Below are 19,920 nucleotides of genomic sequence, written 5' to 3'. Positions count from 1 at the left end.
TTGCAGGGAATTTATATGTTTCTTTTCTTTTTTTAAAGTGGTCTTCCTTAAGTGAAAACTGAATTTATAAAATCAATAAAAGCAAAACTAGTTCTGTTAAATTTGGGCTGGGTGCGCGCTTTCCCTTTCTCTGTAGCTCTTTCAGGTTATGGTGGCACTTCTGGGCGCTGAAATAGCCCTGGCTGAACACTGCTGGCTTATGGGGATTCTTGGTACTGGAGCCGGCTGGAGCGAGGTTGTAGAGACTTCTCTCCCCTCATGTTTTGAACACAGTAGCTTTATTTATAATCTAAGTAGATGTCTTCTTTTTACAGCAGTTATGCTTTGAGTGCTGATCAGCTACTTGCTTTTCAAAGATAGCCTCTTATTTGAAGAACATTTGAAGAATATTTGCTTTTACACAAAATTCAAGGTTTATTTTTCCTACGAGAAAAAGGCCAAGCACAAGTGACTTATCATATATATACAAACAACCATAGAAACATGCTATAGACACAGATTAAAATCTGAATCACAATAGGAATAAAACATGAATAGCATTTGCAGAAAATATTTAGGAATATTGCCAATGTCTTCCTGCTTTTTAAAAAATCTGTTTTGCATATAAGGAGATGGCTTGGAATGTTATGTGCTGCAAGAATATTTTGAGTCATCACAAGCGAAACCTTTTTTTTTTTTTTTTTTGCTACACATGTACATTGAGTCTTTTTCCATCACAGTGAAGAAAGTCCAGTCAATATGATTTTCTAAAAGCCACAAGACCTTTAGTAGCTTAATGTATGAAAGCGGATCAGGGCTGTTGACTTTTCTTTCTGTGGTATTTTGTAATATCTGAGGTACAGGTCAGTCTTTTTAAAATGAGTTTCTGCTAGATGCCATATGGCTTTTTTCGGCGGGGAGAGGGTCTTGGCTAAAAGGGTCACCCCGAAGCTTTTATGGGCCCAGATATATTCTAATGCTCTGTACACCTCTTTGTGGCCATATAATGTTGAGTCACACTGAATAGATTCTGAGAGGGAGGGAGGTGGGCGTGGGAGACGGTGATAACCAGAAGCACTGGTTTTCGGGATGCAGTCATTTTTGAGCAGTCCTCAGAGCCCACGATGGTGCTGGCGACCATGGGTACAGGAGCTGCTTCCCTGCCTCTGCTCAGGCTTACTGGCAGGTGTCACAAACCCTCTCAGTTTAGGATTTTGGCCACGGGCCCTAAACCTCAATTTGCGCATCTTTTACAATAGTTCATTACATATTCTTAAAACAATTTTCAACATTTTTGCTCATGACAGTAGCTAAATTCACAGAAGCTTGTGAAACCCTACAATCCTGTCCCTAGACTGAGACTTGTGAGCTGCACATGTTGCTGGTATGTAATGGGAGGGAAATGGCGGTTTGGCAGTAGCCTGTTCAGCGTGTGATTTTCTGACATCAACTTGACCACAGAAGCGAGATGGAGCTCCAGGGCAAGTGTCGGGTGAGGTGCAGATCTACAAGAAAGACTTGAGTCTGTCTTTGGTCCCTTAAGATTCCCCCCTTTAGTTATTTTGAGTAACAGGTGCTTGCTCCCCTCTCCCACCCCTACTTATAAATGAAAATTATTGGTTTGGAGGGGCTGGTGATCCAGACATGGGAGGTGGGCTTGCTTTCCAGGTAGTTAACTGGGATTCCTTGTGTAAAACTCTTGGATTCGGACCTCTCTGGCTCTTACTTGGTTCTTTCCAATGGCTGAAACCACTGCTTTGCTCAATATCTCTGTACTACTTTCTTATTCCTCCCTCTGCTGTCTATTCTCAGGGCCCTGCTCCTGGGCAGTAGTGGCCTACTTACAGAGCCTCCCAGAGGAGCTGGGCAGCCCGCCCCTGTTCTCCTCTGTGCTGGAGCATGGGCTGACTCCTGGGTAGACTCCACCAGACTGGAGGGCGCAGGGTGGTAAGATTATTGCAGTGGCCTAGGTAAGTCACAGAGATTTAACTAACATCACTGTGTCCCCTGGGATTCTCTGACAGGTTGGAGGACTTGTTTCTGATATTCCATAGCAAAATGCTGATGGACAGGGAAATGTCCACTTGCTGCTTAATGGAAGACCGTGGATAACAGACACTTGCCATAGGAGAGTTTGGAGAATGAAATTAAAATTGGCAGGACCAACCGTGTAGATATTATAAAAGGTATTTAAGATTTTAAAGGATTCACACGTGCGCACGCGCGCACACACACACACAGAGGCGATGCTTCAGATGGGTTTTCCTTAAAGAAATGCCTCACTAATTCTAAAACCATTTCCCAACTCTTCTTGCCTTTTCCTCTTGGCCTATCCATTGAGAGCTGAGCACAAGGTCTAAGTGTCCACATCTCATCTCTGTGGGCTGCTTGTTTTGTTTGTGGAAACACAAGGGAGCTTTTATGTCCTGTTTTCACCAAGCTTGATCAATGGAGTGACTTGGCCTGCTTGTTGCCCCGCCGTCCATTTGTGTTCAGCCAAGCCCAAAGTGCCACCTCCTATTAGAGTCTAAATATTAATTAGGCTGAAACCGTTAATTTAATCAGTGGCCACTTCGGGGCCTGGACAGCTTTTGACCCTTGTCAGTGTGTTTAGTAACCAGCCAGCTCGCCCTCCAGGATAAATGCATGCTATACACATGAAAGGACTTGGGCACTGAGCTAGTCCCCGTGGATGAATTAAGCGACTCCTTGTATCCACAGGCTGGCTTCACTAGCCCAGCCCCTGACCAACCTGCGTCCTTAGTAAAATTCCAGATACACAGAACAGAGTGAGCCACCCAGCTGTTTAATGGAGCTGAGTAAAGTAGGAAAGATTGGCCTGCTTGCTGGTGCTGGGAGGGCAGGGCGTGGCTGGGCTGAGGCTGTGGGGAAGCTGTGTTCTGGGGAGGTGTGATCCATATGGCTTGCAAGAAGGCTGCTTCCCGCGCTTGGCCATGGCTGCACCGGCCTCGCGGCACCCAGCTGTGGCTCCCTAGTCCTTCTCCGGCTCCCAGCAGTGGCAGCCATGGGTCCCCTGGCCTCAGGCCCATGCTCCCCAGGATGGCTGTCTCAGGCTCATTCAGGTGGCTCCCCTTCCTTTTCAGATTCAGTTTAGAGGAGATCTTTCTGAGGTTAGAAAACTGTCTCTGATTTTTCCAGTTTCTTTATTTTACCACATTTTACTAATCTTTGGTTTGGTTCTAGGCAAGTGACTTCCTTACAATGATACACTTTGAAAGACAGCCTTTTTCTTCGAGTTTAATCTTTTATATTTTATTAACATCACAGTTTGCTAGGAGGGCCCACTTAAAACATGCCCTGAGCACCTACTACGAGCCATGCATATACTCTGCCTCATGCACAAGGTACCTCACTACAGGAACTGCAGTGAGATTACCTGATGTTCTGTTTCATGCTGCCGTGTCTGTTATCACACGGAGAACACCCATCACCCCTGGAATTTGGGGAAGGTAGCACTGACTGCCCTATCTATGCACAGGGCGTGAGTATTAGGAGGGAATATAGTAATGAAAGAACCAGGGAATGGTGGGAAAGAGGATACACGCACTCTGGTGTCCCTGGAAAGGTGACTTGAACCTGTAAGCACAGTACCATTTTATCATGCTGATGCAGGAAGATCTGCAGGAAATTTTCCCTGGCTGGCGGGTGTCCTCTGAAGCTGTGTTTTTAAATCCCTACCATTGTGCACAAATTGAATGGATCTTTGTTGTATTTCAGCTTCAACAAGTCAGCTAGGAGGGAAAATGCTGGCCTTTCTTTGGGTCAAAGTGTAAAACAAAGCAAAAAACAACAAATGTAACCTTTCCAAATCTATATACAGTGACTCCCCTTTTCTTTCTGTCCTTTCCAGTTTCTAAATGCCACAGTTATTAAAGGTTAGATTTTTGGAAGGAACATGTGCTCGTATATGGGAGAAAATAGTCCATTTGGGGGCTCCAGGGTCTCCATCCATAGGCCTCTCCATCCCTGGCCTCTAGATGCATGTATAGACCCATGGAAAGCTATTCAGATTTGTTGACTATAAACTAATGTTGTTTGTCATGGATCTAGACATATCTGTGATGGCTGTAAAATTCAGGATGATGAGGAGTTTAAAAGGACTTACTGTAGTTGGAGTATCAGGGAGGACATTTAAATGCTGAGATGTTTCTAGGAACAAGGGACAGAATATAGGAAAGCGGGAAAATTTAGGCCATGTGGGTCACTGTTTATGGAGCCACGAATTTGGCTCCTCAAGGGACCAGGTCCCAAGCTACTGGTGACTGAAACACATCCGGACCAAACTGCCTCTCGTGCCCGGCCTCCCGCCCAGCTGAGCTCAGAGCAGCTGATCTTACTTCAGTAGGCATCGAAACACCACCAGGGAGACTGGCCAAGGCAGGTTCTGGGCCCCTGACTAGAAATTCTGACTCCTTTGGTCTGAAAGGAGGCTTCATTTGCCTTTGTAACCACTCTGCACAAGCCACAGCCACACTGAGAAGCTCCCTGCAGCCTGTGACCACCTGGCTGTGCGTTTGGAGCTGTGTGGTATCACAGAGTGTTGGGGGGGTGGTTGTCAAGGACTGATGATGGCCACTGGGTGTCCCATGTTCTTCAGCTCCTACAGCACGTGGACTCTGTGGTCCCACATCCTGGGACCTACAGTTCTTCTCTCACCCTCTGATTCAGAAAGTAGCTCGGCATTATTTCTTTGAAGGATCTACCCATGAAAAATGGGGGCAGGAAATATACCTTGTAAAGTAGAAGAACCCAGACTGCAAGTCCTGTGACTCTGCGCTGGAATCATGTGATGGACACCTAGGGGCAGAGCCCCTTGGTCCTTCTACGGGAGCAAACTCAACTGCCACCATCAGGAGAGAAGCGAGGGCCCCAGGCCTTGAGGCCCCTGAGGCTGGGGCTCTGCTTCTCTCAACATGGGACCTACATGAGTGACCCCTAACTTCTCAGGGCCAAGTGGGAAAGCCGTGGGTTACTGAAGCAGTTGTCAGAGACCCCCAAAAAAGAGAACTACAAACTAAAAGGTGACAGGATTTTAGGATGTACCCGTGTCCATGTCCAGTGGTTACCTCGGCCTGGAATCGTGGGCGCTGGAACTTCCAGGATCCTGGATCACTGACTGATCAGGACTAACGAGCAATCTTACGTGGACTGATATTTACACGCTCTTTGGCTAGGTGTACCGGGCTGGGCTGTGGCTCAGCGGTACAGCACTTGCCTAGCACGTGTGGGCCAGGGTTCGACGCCCAGCACCACAAAACCACAGCTTTCAAAGGCACCCGCCTTGGACACCACTGTCTTGTTCCCTTTGTCCTGCCCGGCCCAGTGTCCTCGAGAAGTTGTTAGGAAGAGGGAGAGAAGGAGGTCAGGTAGCAGAGGAGAGGAAAAGGAGGAAAAGCAAAGTTCTGTTAATTATGAACTGATCTGTTCCCCACCTTCAGATGACCTGCCCAAAGCCGGGGTGGGGGGTGGGTGGGGCACGTGTTGGCCCTAAGGCCCCGCCGCCGCCTCCTGCCTGGGGGTGTAGTGAAATATGACGAAGGTGATGCTCCCAAGGCAGCTGCGGCTCCCTCCAGGCGACAACGCTGGCCATCTCCCAATCTGCGCTGCCCCGGGATGCCCCTGCCGCTCCTGGCCAGTAGTGGCCTGCTTACAGTCCTGCCACAGGGCACAGGCTGAGAGGGGAGGAAGGAGATGCGGCACAGTGAGGTCCCCCGTGCCACCAGGGATCGTCCCAGAGACACTGAACTCAACAGGACACAGGCACAGAATAAGGGAGGTGGGGTCTTCTGGGTACTGGAAAGAGAACCAGGCCCTCACCAGCTGTCCCCTCATCTCATGCCACGGCTGGGTTGTTTTGTTTTGTTTTGTTTTTTTCCTGCTGATCCTAGTCAGGGCCAACCAGGCCTCGGCTGCCAAACCATGGCTCTGAGTGGTCACTGACAACAGGAGCTCTCTGATGTTTCTTATGCTGGAACTGCTACTTATTACTGAATCCAAGACCAGGGATCCTGACCAGGAGGAGGAGAGGATCTCTAACGTAGCTCAGGCTCTCTTACTATCAACACTGACCTGATCATGAGGGAGGAAAGAGGGCAAGATGGGGATGACCCTAAGGTCCAAGTGGGCCTCTGTCAGCCAGTCAGGTTAGCACTTTGATACTGAGCCAGTATCAGTCTCTAGCCATTAACCCGTGAGGCCCAGGGTTCTAGTGACCCAATGCAGGAGAGAGTCTCTGTCCTTGTCCTCACCACTTCAGTCTGGGTTGAAAGGACACAAAGGTGGTGACTGTTTATGCTCCGGGGAACCTGGGTAGGCCTCAGCTGATTGCTAAGCAATCTGCAGGGCTGGTCATTACTAGAAGCCACTCCAGGCCACTTTAGTTTCCACCTCCTTCCCGAGAACAGTGAGGGGAAGACATACTCAAGTTTCCCAGTGGGCTGTGAGGAAAACATGGTGAGGTCACAATACTCTGGGACCGGAGGCTGCTTCTGCACCTACGATGTTTCTAGCACCAGGTGCTTGGTGACTCGGGACCGCTCTGGCTCCACTGATCACAGGAGGTGGGCTGGGGCAGGGGAGAGCGCCCTGTCCACTCTGCCGTTCACTTGCTTGGTCAAATAAGTTGGATAAAATAAAGTTAGAGCTGATCTTTTGTCCTGCAGGAATTCCAAGAGCCTTTGCCACCTACTTTGCACTCTGCGTCTCCAAAGGAGTCCCCTAACAGCCCACTTGGCCATGGGACCCTCTTGGAATTGAGAGGCCCACCAGGGCCTTGCGGGCAGGGTCTGTGCAACGCTGACCTGGAGCCCTTCGGTCCCCTGTCTTGGTCCGCTGATTCTCCCTGGGTCCTGACACACGGGGAGGTGGCGAGGATGGTCAGGATTCCTACAAGAGCCTGTGCCCACCGCGGCCGTCCAGCTAAGGGCAACCCTCGGCCTGGGGGCACCCGAGGGCGTCTCTCTGCTTCTGTTGTTTAAAGGCCCCACCTGTCGCCCAGGTCTGGCTTCTTCCTGTTGACCTCAGGTCTCCCTCCCCCGCCTGCCCTGGCCGTGAAGGGCCTTTGCCCGCTGCTCTGAGGGCAGGTGCCCAGCACGGAGGGTCAGAGCGAGCTTGGGCAGGGGGTAGAGTCCCTGCTGGGGTTTTGCTTTCTTTGCTGTTAAAAATTATTGCCTCCTGTGTTGCTCGGTCAACTCCAGGGGCTGCATTGGATCGGGGTGGCCAGGGCCTGGGAGGGGACCCGGCCCAAGGGCAAGCACAGCACTAAGGAGAGATGTGGAGACTGTGGAAACTAGGGCACAGACGTCACTGGTCGGGGCAGGGGAGCCAGCCAGGGGACGGCGGGTGGCACGGTCTGTCTAGAGGCCGATGTCGGGGAGCCGGGCGGCTCTCCAGGGCCCACCTCTCATTCAGACCGCGCTGGGGTCATGACGAAGGACAGTGGGGACACATGGAGATGGTCAGTCAGTTCCTGGGTCGAAGACATTTAGAAAGTGTGTTCTCGGGCCCTGCCTCCTCTTCCTGCCAGGAACGAAGGCCGAGGAGGAGGCTGGGCCAGGAGAGGGCCCAGGGTCGCGGGCTCCTGCCCTCCGCCCGGCGGGGCTAGTCCGAGAAGAGGCTGGCGAAGGACTTCCTCAGGTTGCGGATGGTCTCGGCCTTCGCCTCGTCCTCACTCGGGGTCCCGCGCTGGGAGGTGTCCGAGGTGCTGAGGCTGTTAGTCAGGGACTGAGATTTGCTGCAAGACAGAGGCCAGGAGGTTGCGGGGCCAAGGCCCGGGCTCCCGAGGACATGGGCCTGGGGCTGTCCCAGAAGCCAGAGGCCTGAGAGACCAGAACCCAGGTGTCGCAGCCCTTACCGGGGACTGGTGGGGATGTCACACAATCTGCAAGCGCTTGCTGAGATCCCCGTTTGTTAGGTACAGTGGCAGAGGCAGGTCTTCTTGCTCTGGTGGACTCTCACAGCCAGAGGGGGCCGCCTCCAGGGCTCAGCTCCTTCCGCTCACCCAGGCTGCCCCGGCAGCAGGCCTCGCCAGGGAGGCCGGACCTCCCTAGGGAGGCCAGACCTCCCCCGGCCTGTGTGCTCAGACGTCCTGGGCCAACTAGGGTGCCCCACAGTGGGAATCCAGATCTGACCCTCTGGGCTTCTGTTCCCACCTCTTTCTCGAGGCCTTTACTGTTGCTCCCACCCCCACCATTTTGGAATTTTCATGGTCCCAGCTGTTGGGACCCCAGTGCTTCACAGGAGCTGGCCTGCAGCCATCCTGCTGAGCCCTTCCTGTGTGCCAGCCCCGGGGCCAGCTGATGGGGTGCAGGGACAAACGCAGCGTGCCCTCCCCTTGAGACCTTCACAGTCCAGGGGAGGTGACATAGGATGGGACGATGTGGGTACGTCACGAGTTTAAAGGGTCTGCACACCGTCTTGTCAACACATTAAAAAATGGAGATACTCTTCCAAGTGGGGACTAGTTTTGCCCCCCGCTTATGACCCCACAAAAGCCTTATCCAGGATGAGGCCCAGAGTGGGTATCTGGTAAATATCTGCCAACTTGAACTAAATAAAACGATACTCTAGGGCTACGGGTGTAGCTCCGTGGTGGAGCACTTCCTAGCATGCACAGGGCCCTGGGTTCATCCCCCAGCACTGCCAAGAAAATAAAGATGAAAAAATAATAAAGGATATGCTAAACAAGGAGTCAGGAGACGTATGGGATTCCAGCTAGATGACCACAAAGCCAGTGCCCAAACTGGCTCAAGTTCCAAAGCTCTCGCCTGCCCTGTGAATAGCTGCGGTGATCTTTGTACACGGGGACAGGCCGTGCATTTCCAAGCTTGCCTGGTGCCTTAACATTCTAAGCACACACTGTGCAGAAACTCATTTCATTCTTATAATAACCCCGTGAGATACTGTCTCCATTTGCATGTGAAGACACTGTAGCACTGAAAAGTTGAGCAATTTATTGGAGGTCATTCAGCTTTTAAATGGTGGATCTGGGATTGGAACCCAGGCAGTCTGATTGTAGAGCCTGTGCTGTCAGTTACAATGCCCTATTGCCTGAGGGTCACTTGTTAATATCTATCAAACTGGGTATTTTTTTTCCCCACAGTGACAAGGAGTCAAGAGATTTATGAGTTTCTAGCTAGATAAACCACAAAAAAATAGATGTTCAAGATTGCAACATTGTTTAAATTAAAGCCAGATATTTACTTAGGTGGACTAATTAGATAATCATAGTACAACAATGTAGTGGAATACTATACAGCTATTAAAAATCTCAGTGAACAGGGTGGAAGAGGTCTAGGTTGTATTGTTACTGAAAAGTAAGGAGCCTAGTGGTGTGGATAGGGCCATAGTGTAAGAAAGCGAGGAGGGGATCAGAGGGTACATATTTCTATTTGTATAAGGAAACACTGGCAGGACAGACAAGGAATCAACAATATGGTCATCTCTAGGGACCAGGGGAGCAAAGCACTGGATGGGAGTGGGGTTGGAGTGAGGCTTTTCAATGTCTATCTTTTATATCATTAGTGTCTTTAAAATCTTTGAACCATGTGAATATATTACCTATTTGAAAAAAAAAAAGCCATGTTATCACGGATGCCTTGGGTTCTTTCCTCACCCTTCTATCTACAAACAATGGGAACTCGGCCAAGTTCTTCGGTCTCCTTCTGCTTATTCATCTGTACGACGGGGATAGTGAGAGTCTTTAACTTCTAAGCTCACGGGGACCTAAGAAAACCCAACCTCACAGAGTGCTTGGCCCCGAGCAAGTGGGCGGTGGTGTGGTCTGGGGAACTGTGATGATCGCTGTTCGTGTCCGGGTACAGGGACAAGTTTCCAGGGGCCACATGATTGGGATCCCTCTTCCTGTAAACCAAGAGCGAGCCCTGAGGGGAAGCAGGATGTGCGTGTGTGTCATGAGGGTTATTTAAAAAATGACCAGGCCGGGCTGGGGTTGTAGCTCCGTGGTAGAGCACTCGCCTAGCATGTGTGAGGCACTGGGTTCGATTCTCAGCACCACATATAAGCAATTAAGTAAAATAATAACCATCAATAACTAATAAAAATATTTAAAAAAAATGACCAGGTTCCTCCCACCCTGTGGGCCACCCATTTGCAAGGTGCTTCCTTCCGCCAAGACTCTTTCCCCACCTTGTGAATCTGGGCACGGCCAGGTGACCTGCTTGACAAGGGCAGGTGTACAGCTTCCAAGCTGGGCCCCAACGCCTCAGGCCTCTACTTTTGCCCTGTTAGAAGCAATCCTACCAGGCGAGGAGGAGATGCCCTGGAGACAGGGCCAGCTGACCGCCAGCACCACCTGGCCCCAGTCAGTCCACCAATCCACAGGAGTGACCCGGGGAGGAGGGCTGCCACACTTGGCAGGGAGGAATTCACGTCACCCAATTCAATTTACATTTCAGGCGAAAAGCAAGCATATATTTTTAAAGTATCAACACACCCCATGCAAATACCCCAAGTGATTCACGTTTATCTGAAATCCAAATCTACCCTGGTATTCTTCATGGTACCCGGAAGTTCTCCAGGAGACACAGCAGAAGAATCGTCCAGCTGTGTTAAACTCAGAGTAAACTGCTGAACCCCCAAATCGTGAACAAAGGAAAATGGTTGCTTTCTTAAGCCACAAAGTTTGGGGGAGGTTTGCTAAGCAGCAAGAGGTGACTAGTTCATGGCTTCTGGAGGGGCACACTGGAGCCCTTCCCCGTCTCCCTGGGCCCTGCCCCACCCAGGCAATGCCCCAGACCAATTTCCTCCCATTTAAAGCCCAGGAGAAAGGCCTCATGGGGTCTGTCTTTGCTCTGAGTCCCTGACCCTGAAGAGCCCGGCACCCAATCTCCTGCCCCCAATGGCCAGAGCACTTACTTGAGATGGGGATGGGGTGGTGCTGTCTTCTTGGACTCGTCACCCTGCTGGGAGGTGCTGCGGCCCTGCACGGGGGGCCGGGGCTGCGAGGCGAGGCTGGTGCCCGGCTTGGAGGCCTGGTTCGGGGAGCTGCCCCCAGATGCCCGGGAGAGCTGTGGAGATCCTGGCGACCGCTGCTGCTGTGGGGATCCAGACTGGGGGCTCAGGGGTTGCTGGCCTTGCGGGGAGAGCCTCTGTTGGGAGGGGCTTCCGGATCTGGGGGTCTGAGGAGACTGGGCTTGACGAGGACCCCCTGCAGGCCGAAGGAAGGGTTAGGTTCGCATTCATGAGGCTCAACAGGGCTGTGCCCAAATTGTTGTTTACAACAGTAAACACTGAAAACGAAATAAATACAAAGCCATAGGAAGTCTTCAGGTGCCCCGAGGCGCATCTGTCCAGTGGAAGAGGCTGGGGTCATCATATCGTAGGATGTGGCAGAATAGCATTAAGTGACAGGGATGCTATTGATGGTATATGCTGAACACATACTGCTAATAAAAGTGGCTTATATGACAGCATAGATGTTTCATTCTTTTGGCACAAATACATAAAGCTATGTGGAAAAGAAAGATTGAAATATGATATATCAAGAACTATGTAATGTTTTGAACAACCAACAATAAAAATTAAAAAAAAAAAAAAGTTGTTCATAGAATCCCTGGGCCTAAAACTCTAATGTGCCCATGGATCATTGGGGATCTTGTCAAAATAAAGAACTTGACACAGTAGATCTGGGCTGGTGATGCGGACCACATCGTGTACCCCCAGATTGGTACGTTGAAGCTCTAACCCTCAGTGTGACCGCTTTTGGAGGTGGGGTCTTTGAGGGGGTAATTAAGGGTGGAGGAGGCTATCAGGGTGAGGGCTGATCAAGTGGGTGGGGTCCCCATAAGAAGGGGAAGAGACATCAAATGTGGGTGTGCGGCTGGGGAAGAAGGAAGCAGCTGCCGTCTGCCAGCCAAGGACAGAAGCTGCACACAGAACCAGTCCTGCCGACACCTTGGTCTTGACCTTCCAGCCTCCAGAGCGTGAGAAATAAAGCTGCTGTGGTCTACGGCCTGTCTACGGCTCTTTGTTGTTACGGCAGCTGGAGCAGAAAACTGCAGGCAGGACCCGCAGATCTGCGTCTCCTACAGGTTCCCAGGTGATTCTGCAGCTTTGAGTTACAAGGCCCTGAACATGACCGCAAAGGCGGGGGTCATGAGGGACTCGGATTCTTCTCTTGCTGTTGAGCAGGCAGAAGAGGTGTGGCTTTGAATCATCCCTGACTTTTGGGATTGCTCTCTACATTTTTCTAAGAACTTTCGAGAGCAGCATATCATTTCTTCTAGAGAAACTGGTGGAGAAGATGCGACTGTGCTCTTTGTGCAGAGGTGGAGACACAGTCCTTCCCTTCCCAGGGCTGCCCTGAGTCCTCACGACATCTTTGTGTGAATTAAGAAAATTTAGCTGCTTTCTCTGGTGGCAGCAGCTCTGGCCAGGTGCAAAGGGAACAAGGACTAGATTTTAGCTGACCCTTCCCCTTGGACACGGAGCCAGTTGGGCACATTTGCCGAGGGTATGACCTGTCTGACTGGTGGCCCTGACTCTCTGCTGGGCCCAGGAGCCCCAGGTCCTGACTCAAGCCTTGTCAGGAACTTGCCACGTGACTGTGGGGAAGTCACACAATGAAGTCATTGGGCCATACACCAAACAGCCCTCCCAATTAAACATTTTTGTGAGCGTGGGGAACACTTTCTAAATTGGATTAAATTACAACCCCAGTTTAGCAAATGATGGCATGTGGCTTTGAACCTTGACCTCTTTCATGACCGTAGATGGGAGGACCCCTTGATTTCAAACTCCAACACCTCCGGGCCAGGTGGGTATGTAAATAAACAAAGTGGAGGAGTGTCAGAAAAATAACTGCTTTAAAAAACCCTTCCCTCTGGACATAATAACAGTTCAGAGAACTTTCTCTAAAGAGGTGCGAGCCTAAAGAAAATAGCCATTGACTGCCTGTCACCCTGGAAGTGACAACACAGAGGAGCAGGGCCTGAGGCAAAGGCAGAGTCCTTGCTGGGTCCAGGGATCAGCCCTTACTAGCCGGCAGCTGATGGCTCTATGTAGGAAGGCAGACTCACTGTTTCTAGAATTTCTGTATCTGTCATCCTAGTGGCTTGGGAGGCTGAGGCAGGAGGATCAAGAGTTCAAAGCCAGCCTCAGCAACTTAGTGAGGCCCTATGCAACTCAGGGAGACCCTGTCCCTAAAATAAAAAGGGTGGGGGGGAAGGCTCTAGAAATTGACAAGGGGGGAAGGTGGGAGGCTTAACATAAAATCTAGATGTTTAAGTAAAAGTTCCCGATTTTTAAATGTTGGAAACTGTTTTATTTCTAAACCCCCTGCAGGTCAAATAAAACATCATGTTTTCTACATGGTTCTTAAACTCCATCCCCACCCTGGGCCAATAATATTTTGAAAACTCTGTGTGCTCAACTCATCAACTTTAAGTCTCTATATATCCCTTGGATTCATTAAAAGACACCCTCGTTATTTCTTTTAGTTTTTTTTTTTTTTTTTGGAAAAGCATACAATTTAGCATTTTTTATTTGAGCACAGACACAAAATATTATGTATAAAAAGTCTTTGCCGAATCACAGGATTGCTGCTAGAAAGCAAAGTTTATTGAAAGGAAACCTTCACTGTTACTGAGTTTGAACAATAATGTGATCTTGTCATTGGGGGAAATTGGTGAAAACCTCAGTCTTCAATTAGGCTTGTTTGAGAAGATAAATTAGCCTTGTTATTTTTAATCCGGATTGTTAATTCTTGGAGCGTTTTCTTTAGTTACCTTAACTGGTTTTAAATCGATTATTTTTCAACGGACTAGAAGTGTGTTGAGCTGCATGTTCCTTAAAATAATCTCTCTTTATCCGGCGTGTTTCTGCTCTGGGCAGAGAGGAAACCACAGTCAGTAGCTCTCTGTTTTGAAAGGGGGCTCTGTTCAAATGTGTTTTTTAAAAGTCAGACCCCGGCATAGTGGGAAAGAGGGGGCAGGCAGAGCAGGCCAGGAGGCTGGGGGGTGACGCGTGTTGTTTGGAACATTTAGAACTAGGGAAGTCTTGCGAGGCAGACAGAGGGGTTTCGTGAGGTACAAGTATCCTTGATGATAACCAAGAACAACCTGGTTTTTAGATTTGTGAGTAAGACAGGTTACTACCAGTCAGAGGTTCGGAACGGTTGTTGACAGTGAGTGACAGTAGGAAGAGCTGATGTCTCTAGGCCTGCTCTCTCTGTCAGACACCTCGCTAATTTCTTCACCCGCATTATTCTGGGGACAGTTCCTCATCAATACATGTGACCACTGCTTTGTCCTCCTTTATCGCTGAGGAAATTGAGGCTGGGAGAGGGGATGACGTGAGGTCACTGGGGTGTGTTCTTGAAGGGCCTGTTGGGACCCCGGACCCTTCTTCTCTCTCTGCCTCCTTGACTTGAGGGGAACAGGCTTCCTCAGCTAAGTCCTCCTGCTGTCCTGACGGACTGTGCCCCGGGCCCCAAGCACAGGCGCACATGTAGTTAACATTCAATAAATGTGGCTTTCTTTCAGCCCTGGGGTTGAACTCTGGGGGTGCTCTACTACTGAGCCACATCCCCTGCCCTTTTTATGCTTTATTTTGAGACAGGGTCTCTTTAAACTGATGAGGCTGGCTTTGAATTTGTGATCCTCCAACTTGCAATCCTCCTTCCTCAGCCTCCTGCGTCCCTGGGATTACAGGCGTGCAGTACCCTGTGCGGCCCTAGTGTTACTGTTTTAAATTGTAGAGGGAACTGAGCATCAAAACTCTGGGGATTTGTCAGAATAGAGAATGAGAGAAAACTTCAGGACAAAGAAAAAGACAGGAGCAAGAGTAAGCGGGGAAAGCCTTCTCTGGCCTTTAGAGTGGATGTGAGTCTGAATAAGCCATTGTACTGCGAGACCATGCAACTACAGACACGGAGGCTGAAAGGTCAACTAGCCCAGCGTTTTGACAAGTGTGGTGATTTTTAGTCTGTGGTCAAATATAATTTCGATAATTGTGCATATATTTTGGAGTGTATCGGGGGGAAATAGTGAACATCAAATTCATTTATGTGAAAAAGTGAGATAATATAAAAGAATACACTGAATAAATGACAGTAACAGAGAAAGGGAGGGAGGAAGGAGAGGAGGAGGAAGGAGAGGAGGAGAGAGGAAGGAGAGGAGGGAGGAAGTCCTGAGGAAGGAAGGGGCAATTTTCCTTAGATTTATGGAAGAGGAGACCATCTGCTGCCTAAGGTTGATTTTTTCCAAGAAGCAATACATGTATTGTGTTCACGATTGTGGCTGGGAGGCCAGACGTGATAGAAGCTCTTTCTTTCTGGTCAATTTTAAAGCAGATCTTTAGAGATTGCAAGGAAGCTGCCCGGCCTGGGGGCTCCCTGCAGTGGACCCTGGACCCCAGGAGGGCAAGACAGCAAGGAGGGGTTTCCTCCCTGCACCTGCTGGCTGCATGGGAGAGCACCTGGGCCGCACAGGTTCCCGGGAAGTGCTCCTAGCTGTTCTTGCCATCTGGTCTCATGGCGGTATCCATACTTATCCGTCCCCTGACAAACGGTGGCATTTCTGTAGTACTGCTGGAATGTTTTTGAGGAAGGATTTCATTTGACAAGTCATGTCTTGTGTTCTGTTTTTTCTCCTCTCTCACTCCAGCAGGTTGGCTCATGCATCTGGGAGCTAGAAGTGAACACGTTCTAGAAGGTCTAAAAGGCCAAACTGTCCATCTGCCAATTGCTCCTGCCTCCCTGGGCAAAGCTTCCACGGCCATCACAGAACAAAGGAAATACGGATGTCTCCCCCGTGGAGAGCTTGGGAGGCTAGAAAGTGCCTAGCCCCGTGCACAACCCGCACGGAAACGCAGGTCTACGTTCTCTTTCCTTCCTCCTTCCCTGTCGCTAAAGGTGTGTCGTGACGCACCTCACGGTCGGTGTGGAACAGGTGTAGTGTTAAGATGGATTCTTCCAGGGTGCCCTCTGGAGATCCCGTGCGCCACCCTCGACATCCTCCCTGAGGTTCCAGGGCTGTCCTGGCTCTTACCTTGTGGAGGTGGGCGTGGCTGGGGCTGTCCCAGCTGAGGCCCCAGCTGGCCTGGCCCGGGGGATTTTGCGGGTTTGGTCTGCGGGGCCTAAAGCAGAAGAGAAAGGAAGCCTGTTGCCATCCCCGTGGCCATTTCCTTCCTGGGTGGCGCCAGCTTTGGAGAGAGGGTCCTTTACTGAGGTGAGACCTAAATGCAGGCGTTCTTAAGTGTTCTGTGTAACAGATCTCACACAGGTACGTGTTGGGGTGGCCACTACCCAAGACAGAACATTCCAGAGCAGAAGGCCACCCGTGCCCTCCTCAAGTTCAACCATCAACCTGACATCTGTGATCATGATGAGGTCTTGTGGGGACAGCAGGATCTGGGTGGGGGCAAGAGCAAGTCTCGGATGAGACTGCAGCCAGAGGGTTCTCTGCAGAGTGGGTGGGTCCTCCTTGGTGGGGGCTGTGCGGGGAGGAGCCTTGTGGGAGCTTGTCAAATTTGGGGTTGGGGGCTCAGGAGCACAATAGTCTCCATCATCTGTGCCCTAGGAACACACAGGGGACCTGTGAACACGGGCTCTTGTTCAGGCCCAGGATGCGGGCAAGGGATTGTGACAGCTGTCAGTGCTCTCTGCCCACAGGTGCCTGAAGGCCAGGTGGGACCAGATCTCTCTCTCCAGCAGGGAGGAGGGGCCCCTAGAGACGTCCTGAGTCCCCCCCGTGGGGACGCCCACCTCTTCCCACCTCATTCCTATCTACCCACTGTGGCTCCTTCCCTGGGATCCCTCTGTTGGATCGAGAGGCTCCAAGTCCAGACATCCAGCATGTTCTTTATTCTGGAGAATCTTACCCATGGCTTCAGGGGTGAGGGTACTGTGCCCCCTGGCATTAGGAATTGGCTCATTTTGGAGACAACGAGGTCAGCCATCAGCTGCTTGTCCTCTTCCACATGCTCCCCGATCAGGGGCATTGAGCTGTCCATTACCTGTGGGAGAGAAAGGAGGGGTGAAGGACCCCATGCCTGCATAGCGGGGGCAGCAACGTCCAGGAGCAGCCCTGGGCTCAGGACCGAAATGACCACTAGATGGCGATGTCCTCCATGCAAACCACCCAGCCCTGCACCTCCAGCTGCAACTGGGCTCCTCGAAGACATTCTGTTCCCCCCTGTTCAGTCTAAACCAGCTCCCTGGGTTCAGCTCTGGTCTGCCTACAGATGTTGGGCTAGGGCAACGTGACCATGACCCAGGCTGGGAGTCTTTGCTGACCTTTTCCGTATTTTTCTTTGGGGAGCTGGTATCCACCCCCTCCTTTCCCACTGGGCCCCCTCCAAGGGTTGGGTCTGGCCTCCTCTCCTCTGGCCCAAGGTCAAGACTTTCCACAAAGCCGGAAACAGTAAAGGTGGGGGCTCCATCAGGACCAAAAAAAAAAGGGGGTGGGGTGGGGGTGGAGGTTGGAATTGACCCAGGGTTCAGAGAGAAGAGGAAAGAGGGGAGGGTTGTTCTCTAACACGCAGGCCTGGGGCCAAAGTCACTCTGCAGAGACCTGGCCTTTCTCTAAGGAGACAAAGAGGTGGCCTGAGAGATGAGGACTGCCATTCTGCCCTTTCTACAGATGGAGAAACTGAGGCCCAGGGATGGAAGGGATTTGCCTGATGCCACATAGGACAATGACCCGGGTGAGTCCCTGGGCAAGGGCAGCTATGGAAGGCCCTGAAGGAGCGTGGGCCTTGGCAGGCCTGTGAACTAGCTGTGTTCTCACCCTGTCTCTCTCTTCTACCACTGGAATCCAGCCGCCAGTGTTCACCTGCTCCACCCCCCTCAAACCTCGGGACTGGTCTCCCCTCGTCCCTGGCTCTGGACCAACCAGCTTCTCGTCCTCTGGGTCCTCATGTTCACGATTTGCTCTTCCCACTCCTGGTGGCCTAGGTAGCTGCTCCTCCCTCAGGGAGCACCTAGCCAGCCCTTCCTCCCGGAAGCTGTCTCAGATGGAGGGAGCCAGCTCTGGGAGCTGATGCTCCTTCTGCCCTCACTGGTTGGCCCACTGGAGAGCTGTGCTATGGGCTGCGAGGTGGAGTGGGGGGACGGAGGTCCTGCAGCAGCCCGCTCATCATGCTGGGGGTGGGGCCTGCCCCGTTGCCTTGGGCACTTGCCAATCTCAGTAGCAGGTCTTGTTAGTGTCCTGATCACGGTGGTGGGGAAACCGAGGCTCACAGAAGTGGCACCTTCCTTGTCACCAGGAAAACTCTCACCGGCTCTCCAGGGTCAGAACCCAGAAGAGGCAACAAGGGTTCCAGGCCTGGTTCTGCCGCAGACTTGCTGTGAGACCCTGGGCATGTCACTATTCCTCGGTGGGGCTGTTTTTCCCTTGGTGATAGACTGAGGGGTTTGAGCAGCTGCGAAGACCCCTCCAGCTGGACCGGCGGGATCTGTGAGTCTAAGGCACCCCCTGAGCCTGGGAGGCTGTGAGGCCGACTGCCCTGCGGATTCCTGCAGGGGCCTGAACACTCCTCAGGGGCTCCTGGTCTGTGCCCAGGTCTGCGACACCGGGATCCCAGTGCCCGCCACATGGACAGTCTGGGTTACAACAGCTGTGTTGAGTTACAGCTCTGGAGTCTGTCCCCGGCCTGTCCTGTCCTCTCCCCCTGACCCTGCCTACCCTCTTCTGGCCTGGTGCGTTCTCCACATTCTCTGCAATGGAAAATAGTGACCACGCAACCTCAGGTCACACAAGTTTGGAATCCCCACAGTGGACACAGCCGAGGAAAGTGGACACTTGGTGTCCCCAGGGAGATATGCTTCCAGTGAGCAATGTCATTGCCTGGACAGGTCAGAGAGGGCCTTTCCCCCGGGTATTTCACTGTGAGGATCCTCACCAACCATCACAAACGCTCTGTTCTCCCCACAGTGGTGGCTAGGAATCCATAATTTTGGATCTCTCCTGCCTTTTTCTTTCCTTAATAGGAAAAAAAAATACCTTTTAATCCTAGTGGCAAGCTTCCCCTCTCCCCTGATCCTACCCCAAACCCAAAAGGAAGGGGAACAACCCTGTAATGTTTCTGAGAGAAAAGAAAAATAATTCGAAAGCCACTTTTTTCTGCAACATTTTTGAGAAGCTGTTTTCTCGTGTCTTGAAGTCCAAGCTCACTGCTTCTCTTTCTTTTTGATTTGTTTTTTGTTTTTAATGTGAACAGTCTTTCATCCCTGAATCTGTGGGGGCAGGAGCCTGGGCCCACGGGTGCACATTTTTCCTTCCTAAGAGTGAAAGTTGAGAAAACCCGGAGGGGCAGGCCCTCGGGGGACCCCTAGCTGCCACTTATGGATGGCGGCAGGGCCTGGGCGGGCGTCTGGTGTCCCCGGGGAGATGGGAGCGGGAGGGCCCGTGGGGTCCCAGGAGCTCTGATGTCCCAGGCAGAGGAGCTGTCACCCCGTGCCTGCTCAGAAGCTCCCAGGGTCTCCCCAGGAAAGTGGGGGACTGGCCCCTCCAGGGTACTGTGTCCCTCAGTGATTCTGTCCCTGGCTCTTCAATATCTCCTCTGAGGAGGGGACACTGGGGAATTTGAGGGACAGTGACAGCCAGACGGAAAGTGTTCTTGCCCGGAGAGGAGCCCTGTTTCCAGAGAAGGGCTGGCTCTCCACTGTAGGGGCCACTCATCTGCAGGGAGCCTCCTGGGGGCGCTGGGGACACTGTCCGTCCTGGACTCCCGACCTCGCCTCCCTGGTCACGTGTCAGTGCCCACTGAGTCACCTGGTCCTGCTGCACTGTGGATCCCTGGGGAGCCTCGAAGCATGAGGGCCTGGGGGACGGCTGGCTCCTGTGGTCACCCTGGCCATGTGCTTCCCATTAGCGGCCCACGCCCTGGGGAGGGGGCAGCCACAGGCCTGGTGTCAGCAATGGCCTCCCCTGTGCTGGGGAAGTGAGTCTCACGGGGGGG

The 19,920-nt window shown here is 51.7% G+C and overlaps 1 protein-coding gene across 2 annotated transcripts in view; it reads right to left on the bottom strand.

Moving 5' to 3' along the window:
* Nucleotides 1–586: 586 nt before the first annotated feature.
* The window catches only part of Syn3 (synapsin III), a 444,971-nt gene continuing 425,637 nt past the window's right edge, over nucleotides 587–19,920 (bottom strand). For both annotated transcript variants that reach the window (XM_015482794.2, XM_048802432.1), the window contains 4 exons: nucleotides 16,840–16,974; nucleotides 16,008–16,095; nucleotides 10,876–11,167; nucleotides 587–7,732 (listed from right to left, as the gene is read on the bottom strand). In XM_015482794.2, the coding sequence (XP_015338280.1) occupies nucleotides 7,600–7,732; nucleotides 10,876–11,167; nucleotides 16,008–16,095; nucleotides 16,840–16,974 (648 nt within the window). In that variant the 3' untranslated portion in view covers nucleotides 587–7,599. The remainder of the gene's footprint in view (nucleotides 7,733–10,875; nucleotides 11,168–16,007; nucleotides 16,096–16,839; nucleotides 16,975–19,920) is intronic.

The sequence above is a fragment of the Marmota marmota genome, unplaced genomic scaffold (genome assembly GCF_001458135.2).
Source record: "Marmota marmota marmota unplaced genomic scaffold, marMar, whole genome shotgun sequence".
In the NCBI taxonomy this organism is placed as follows: Eukaryota; Metazoa; Chordata; class Mammalia; order Rodentia; family Sciuridae; genus Marmota; species Marmota marmota.
This window is presented reverse-complemented; position numbering and strand designations above follow the sequence as displayed.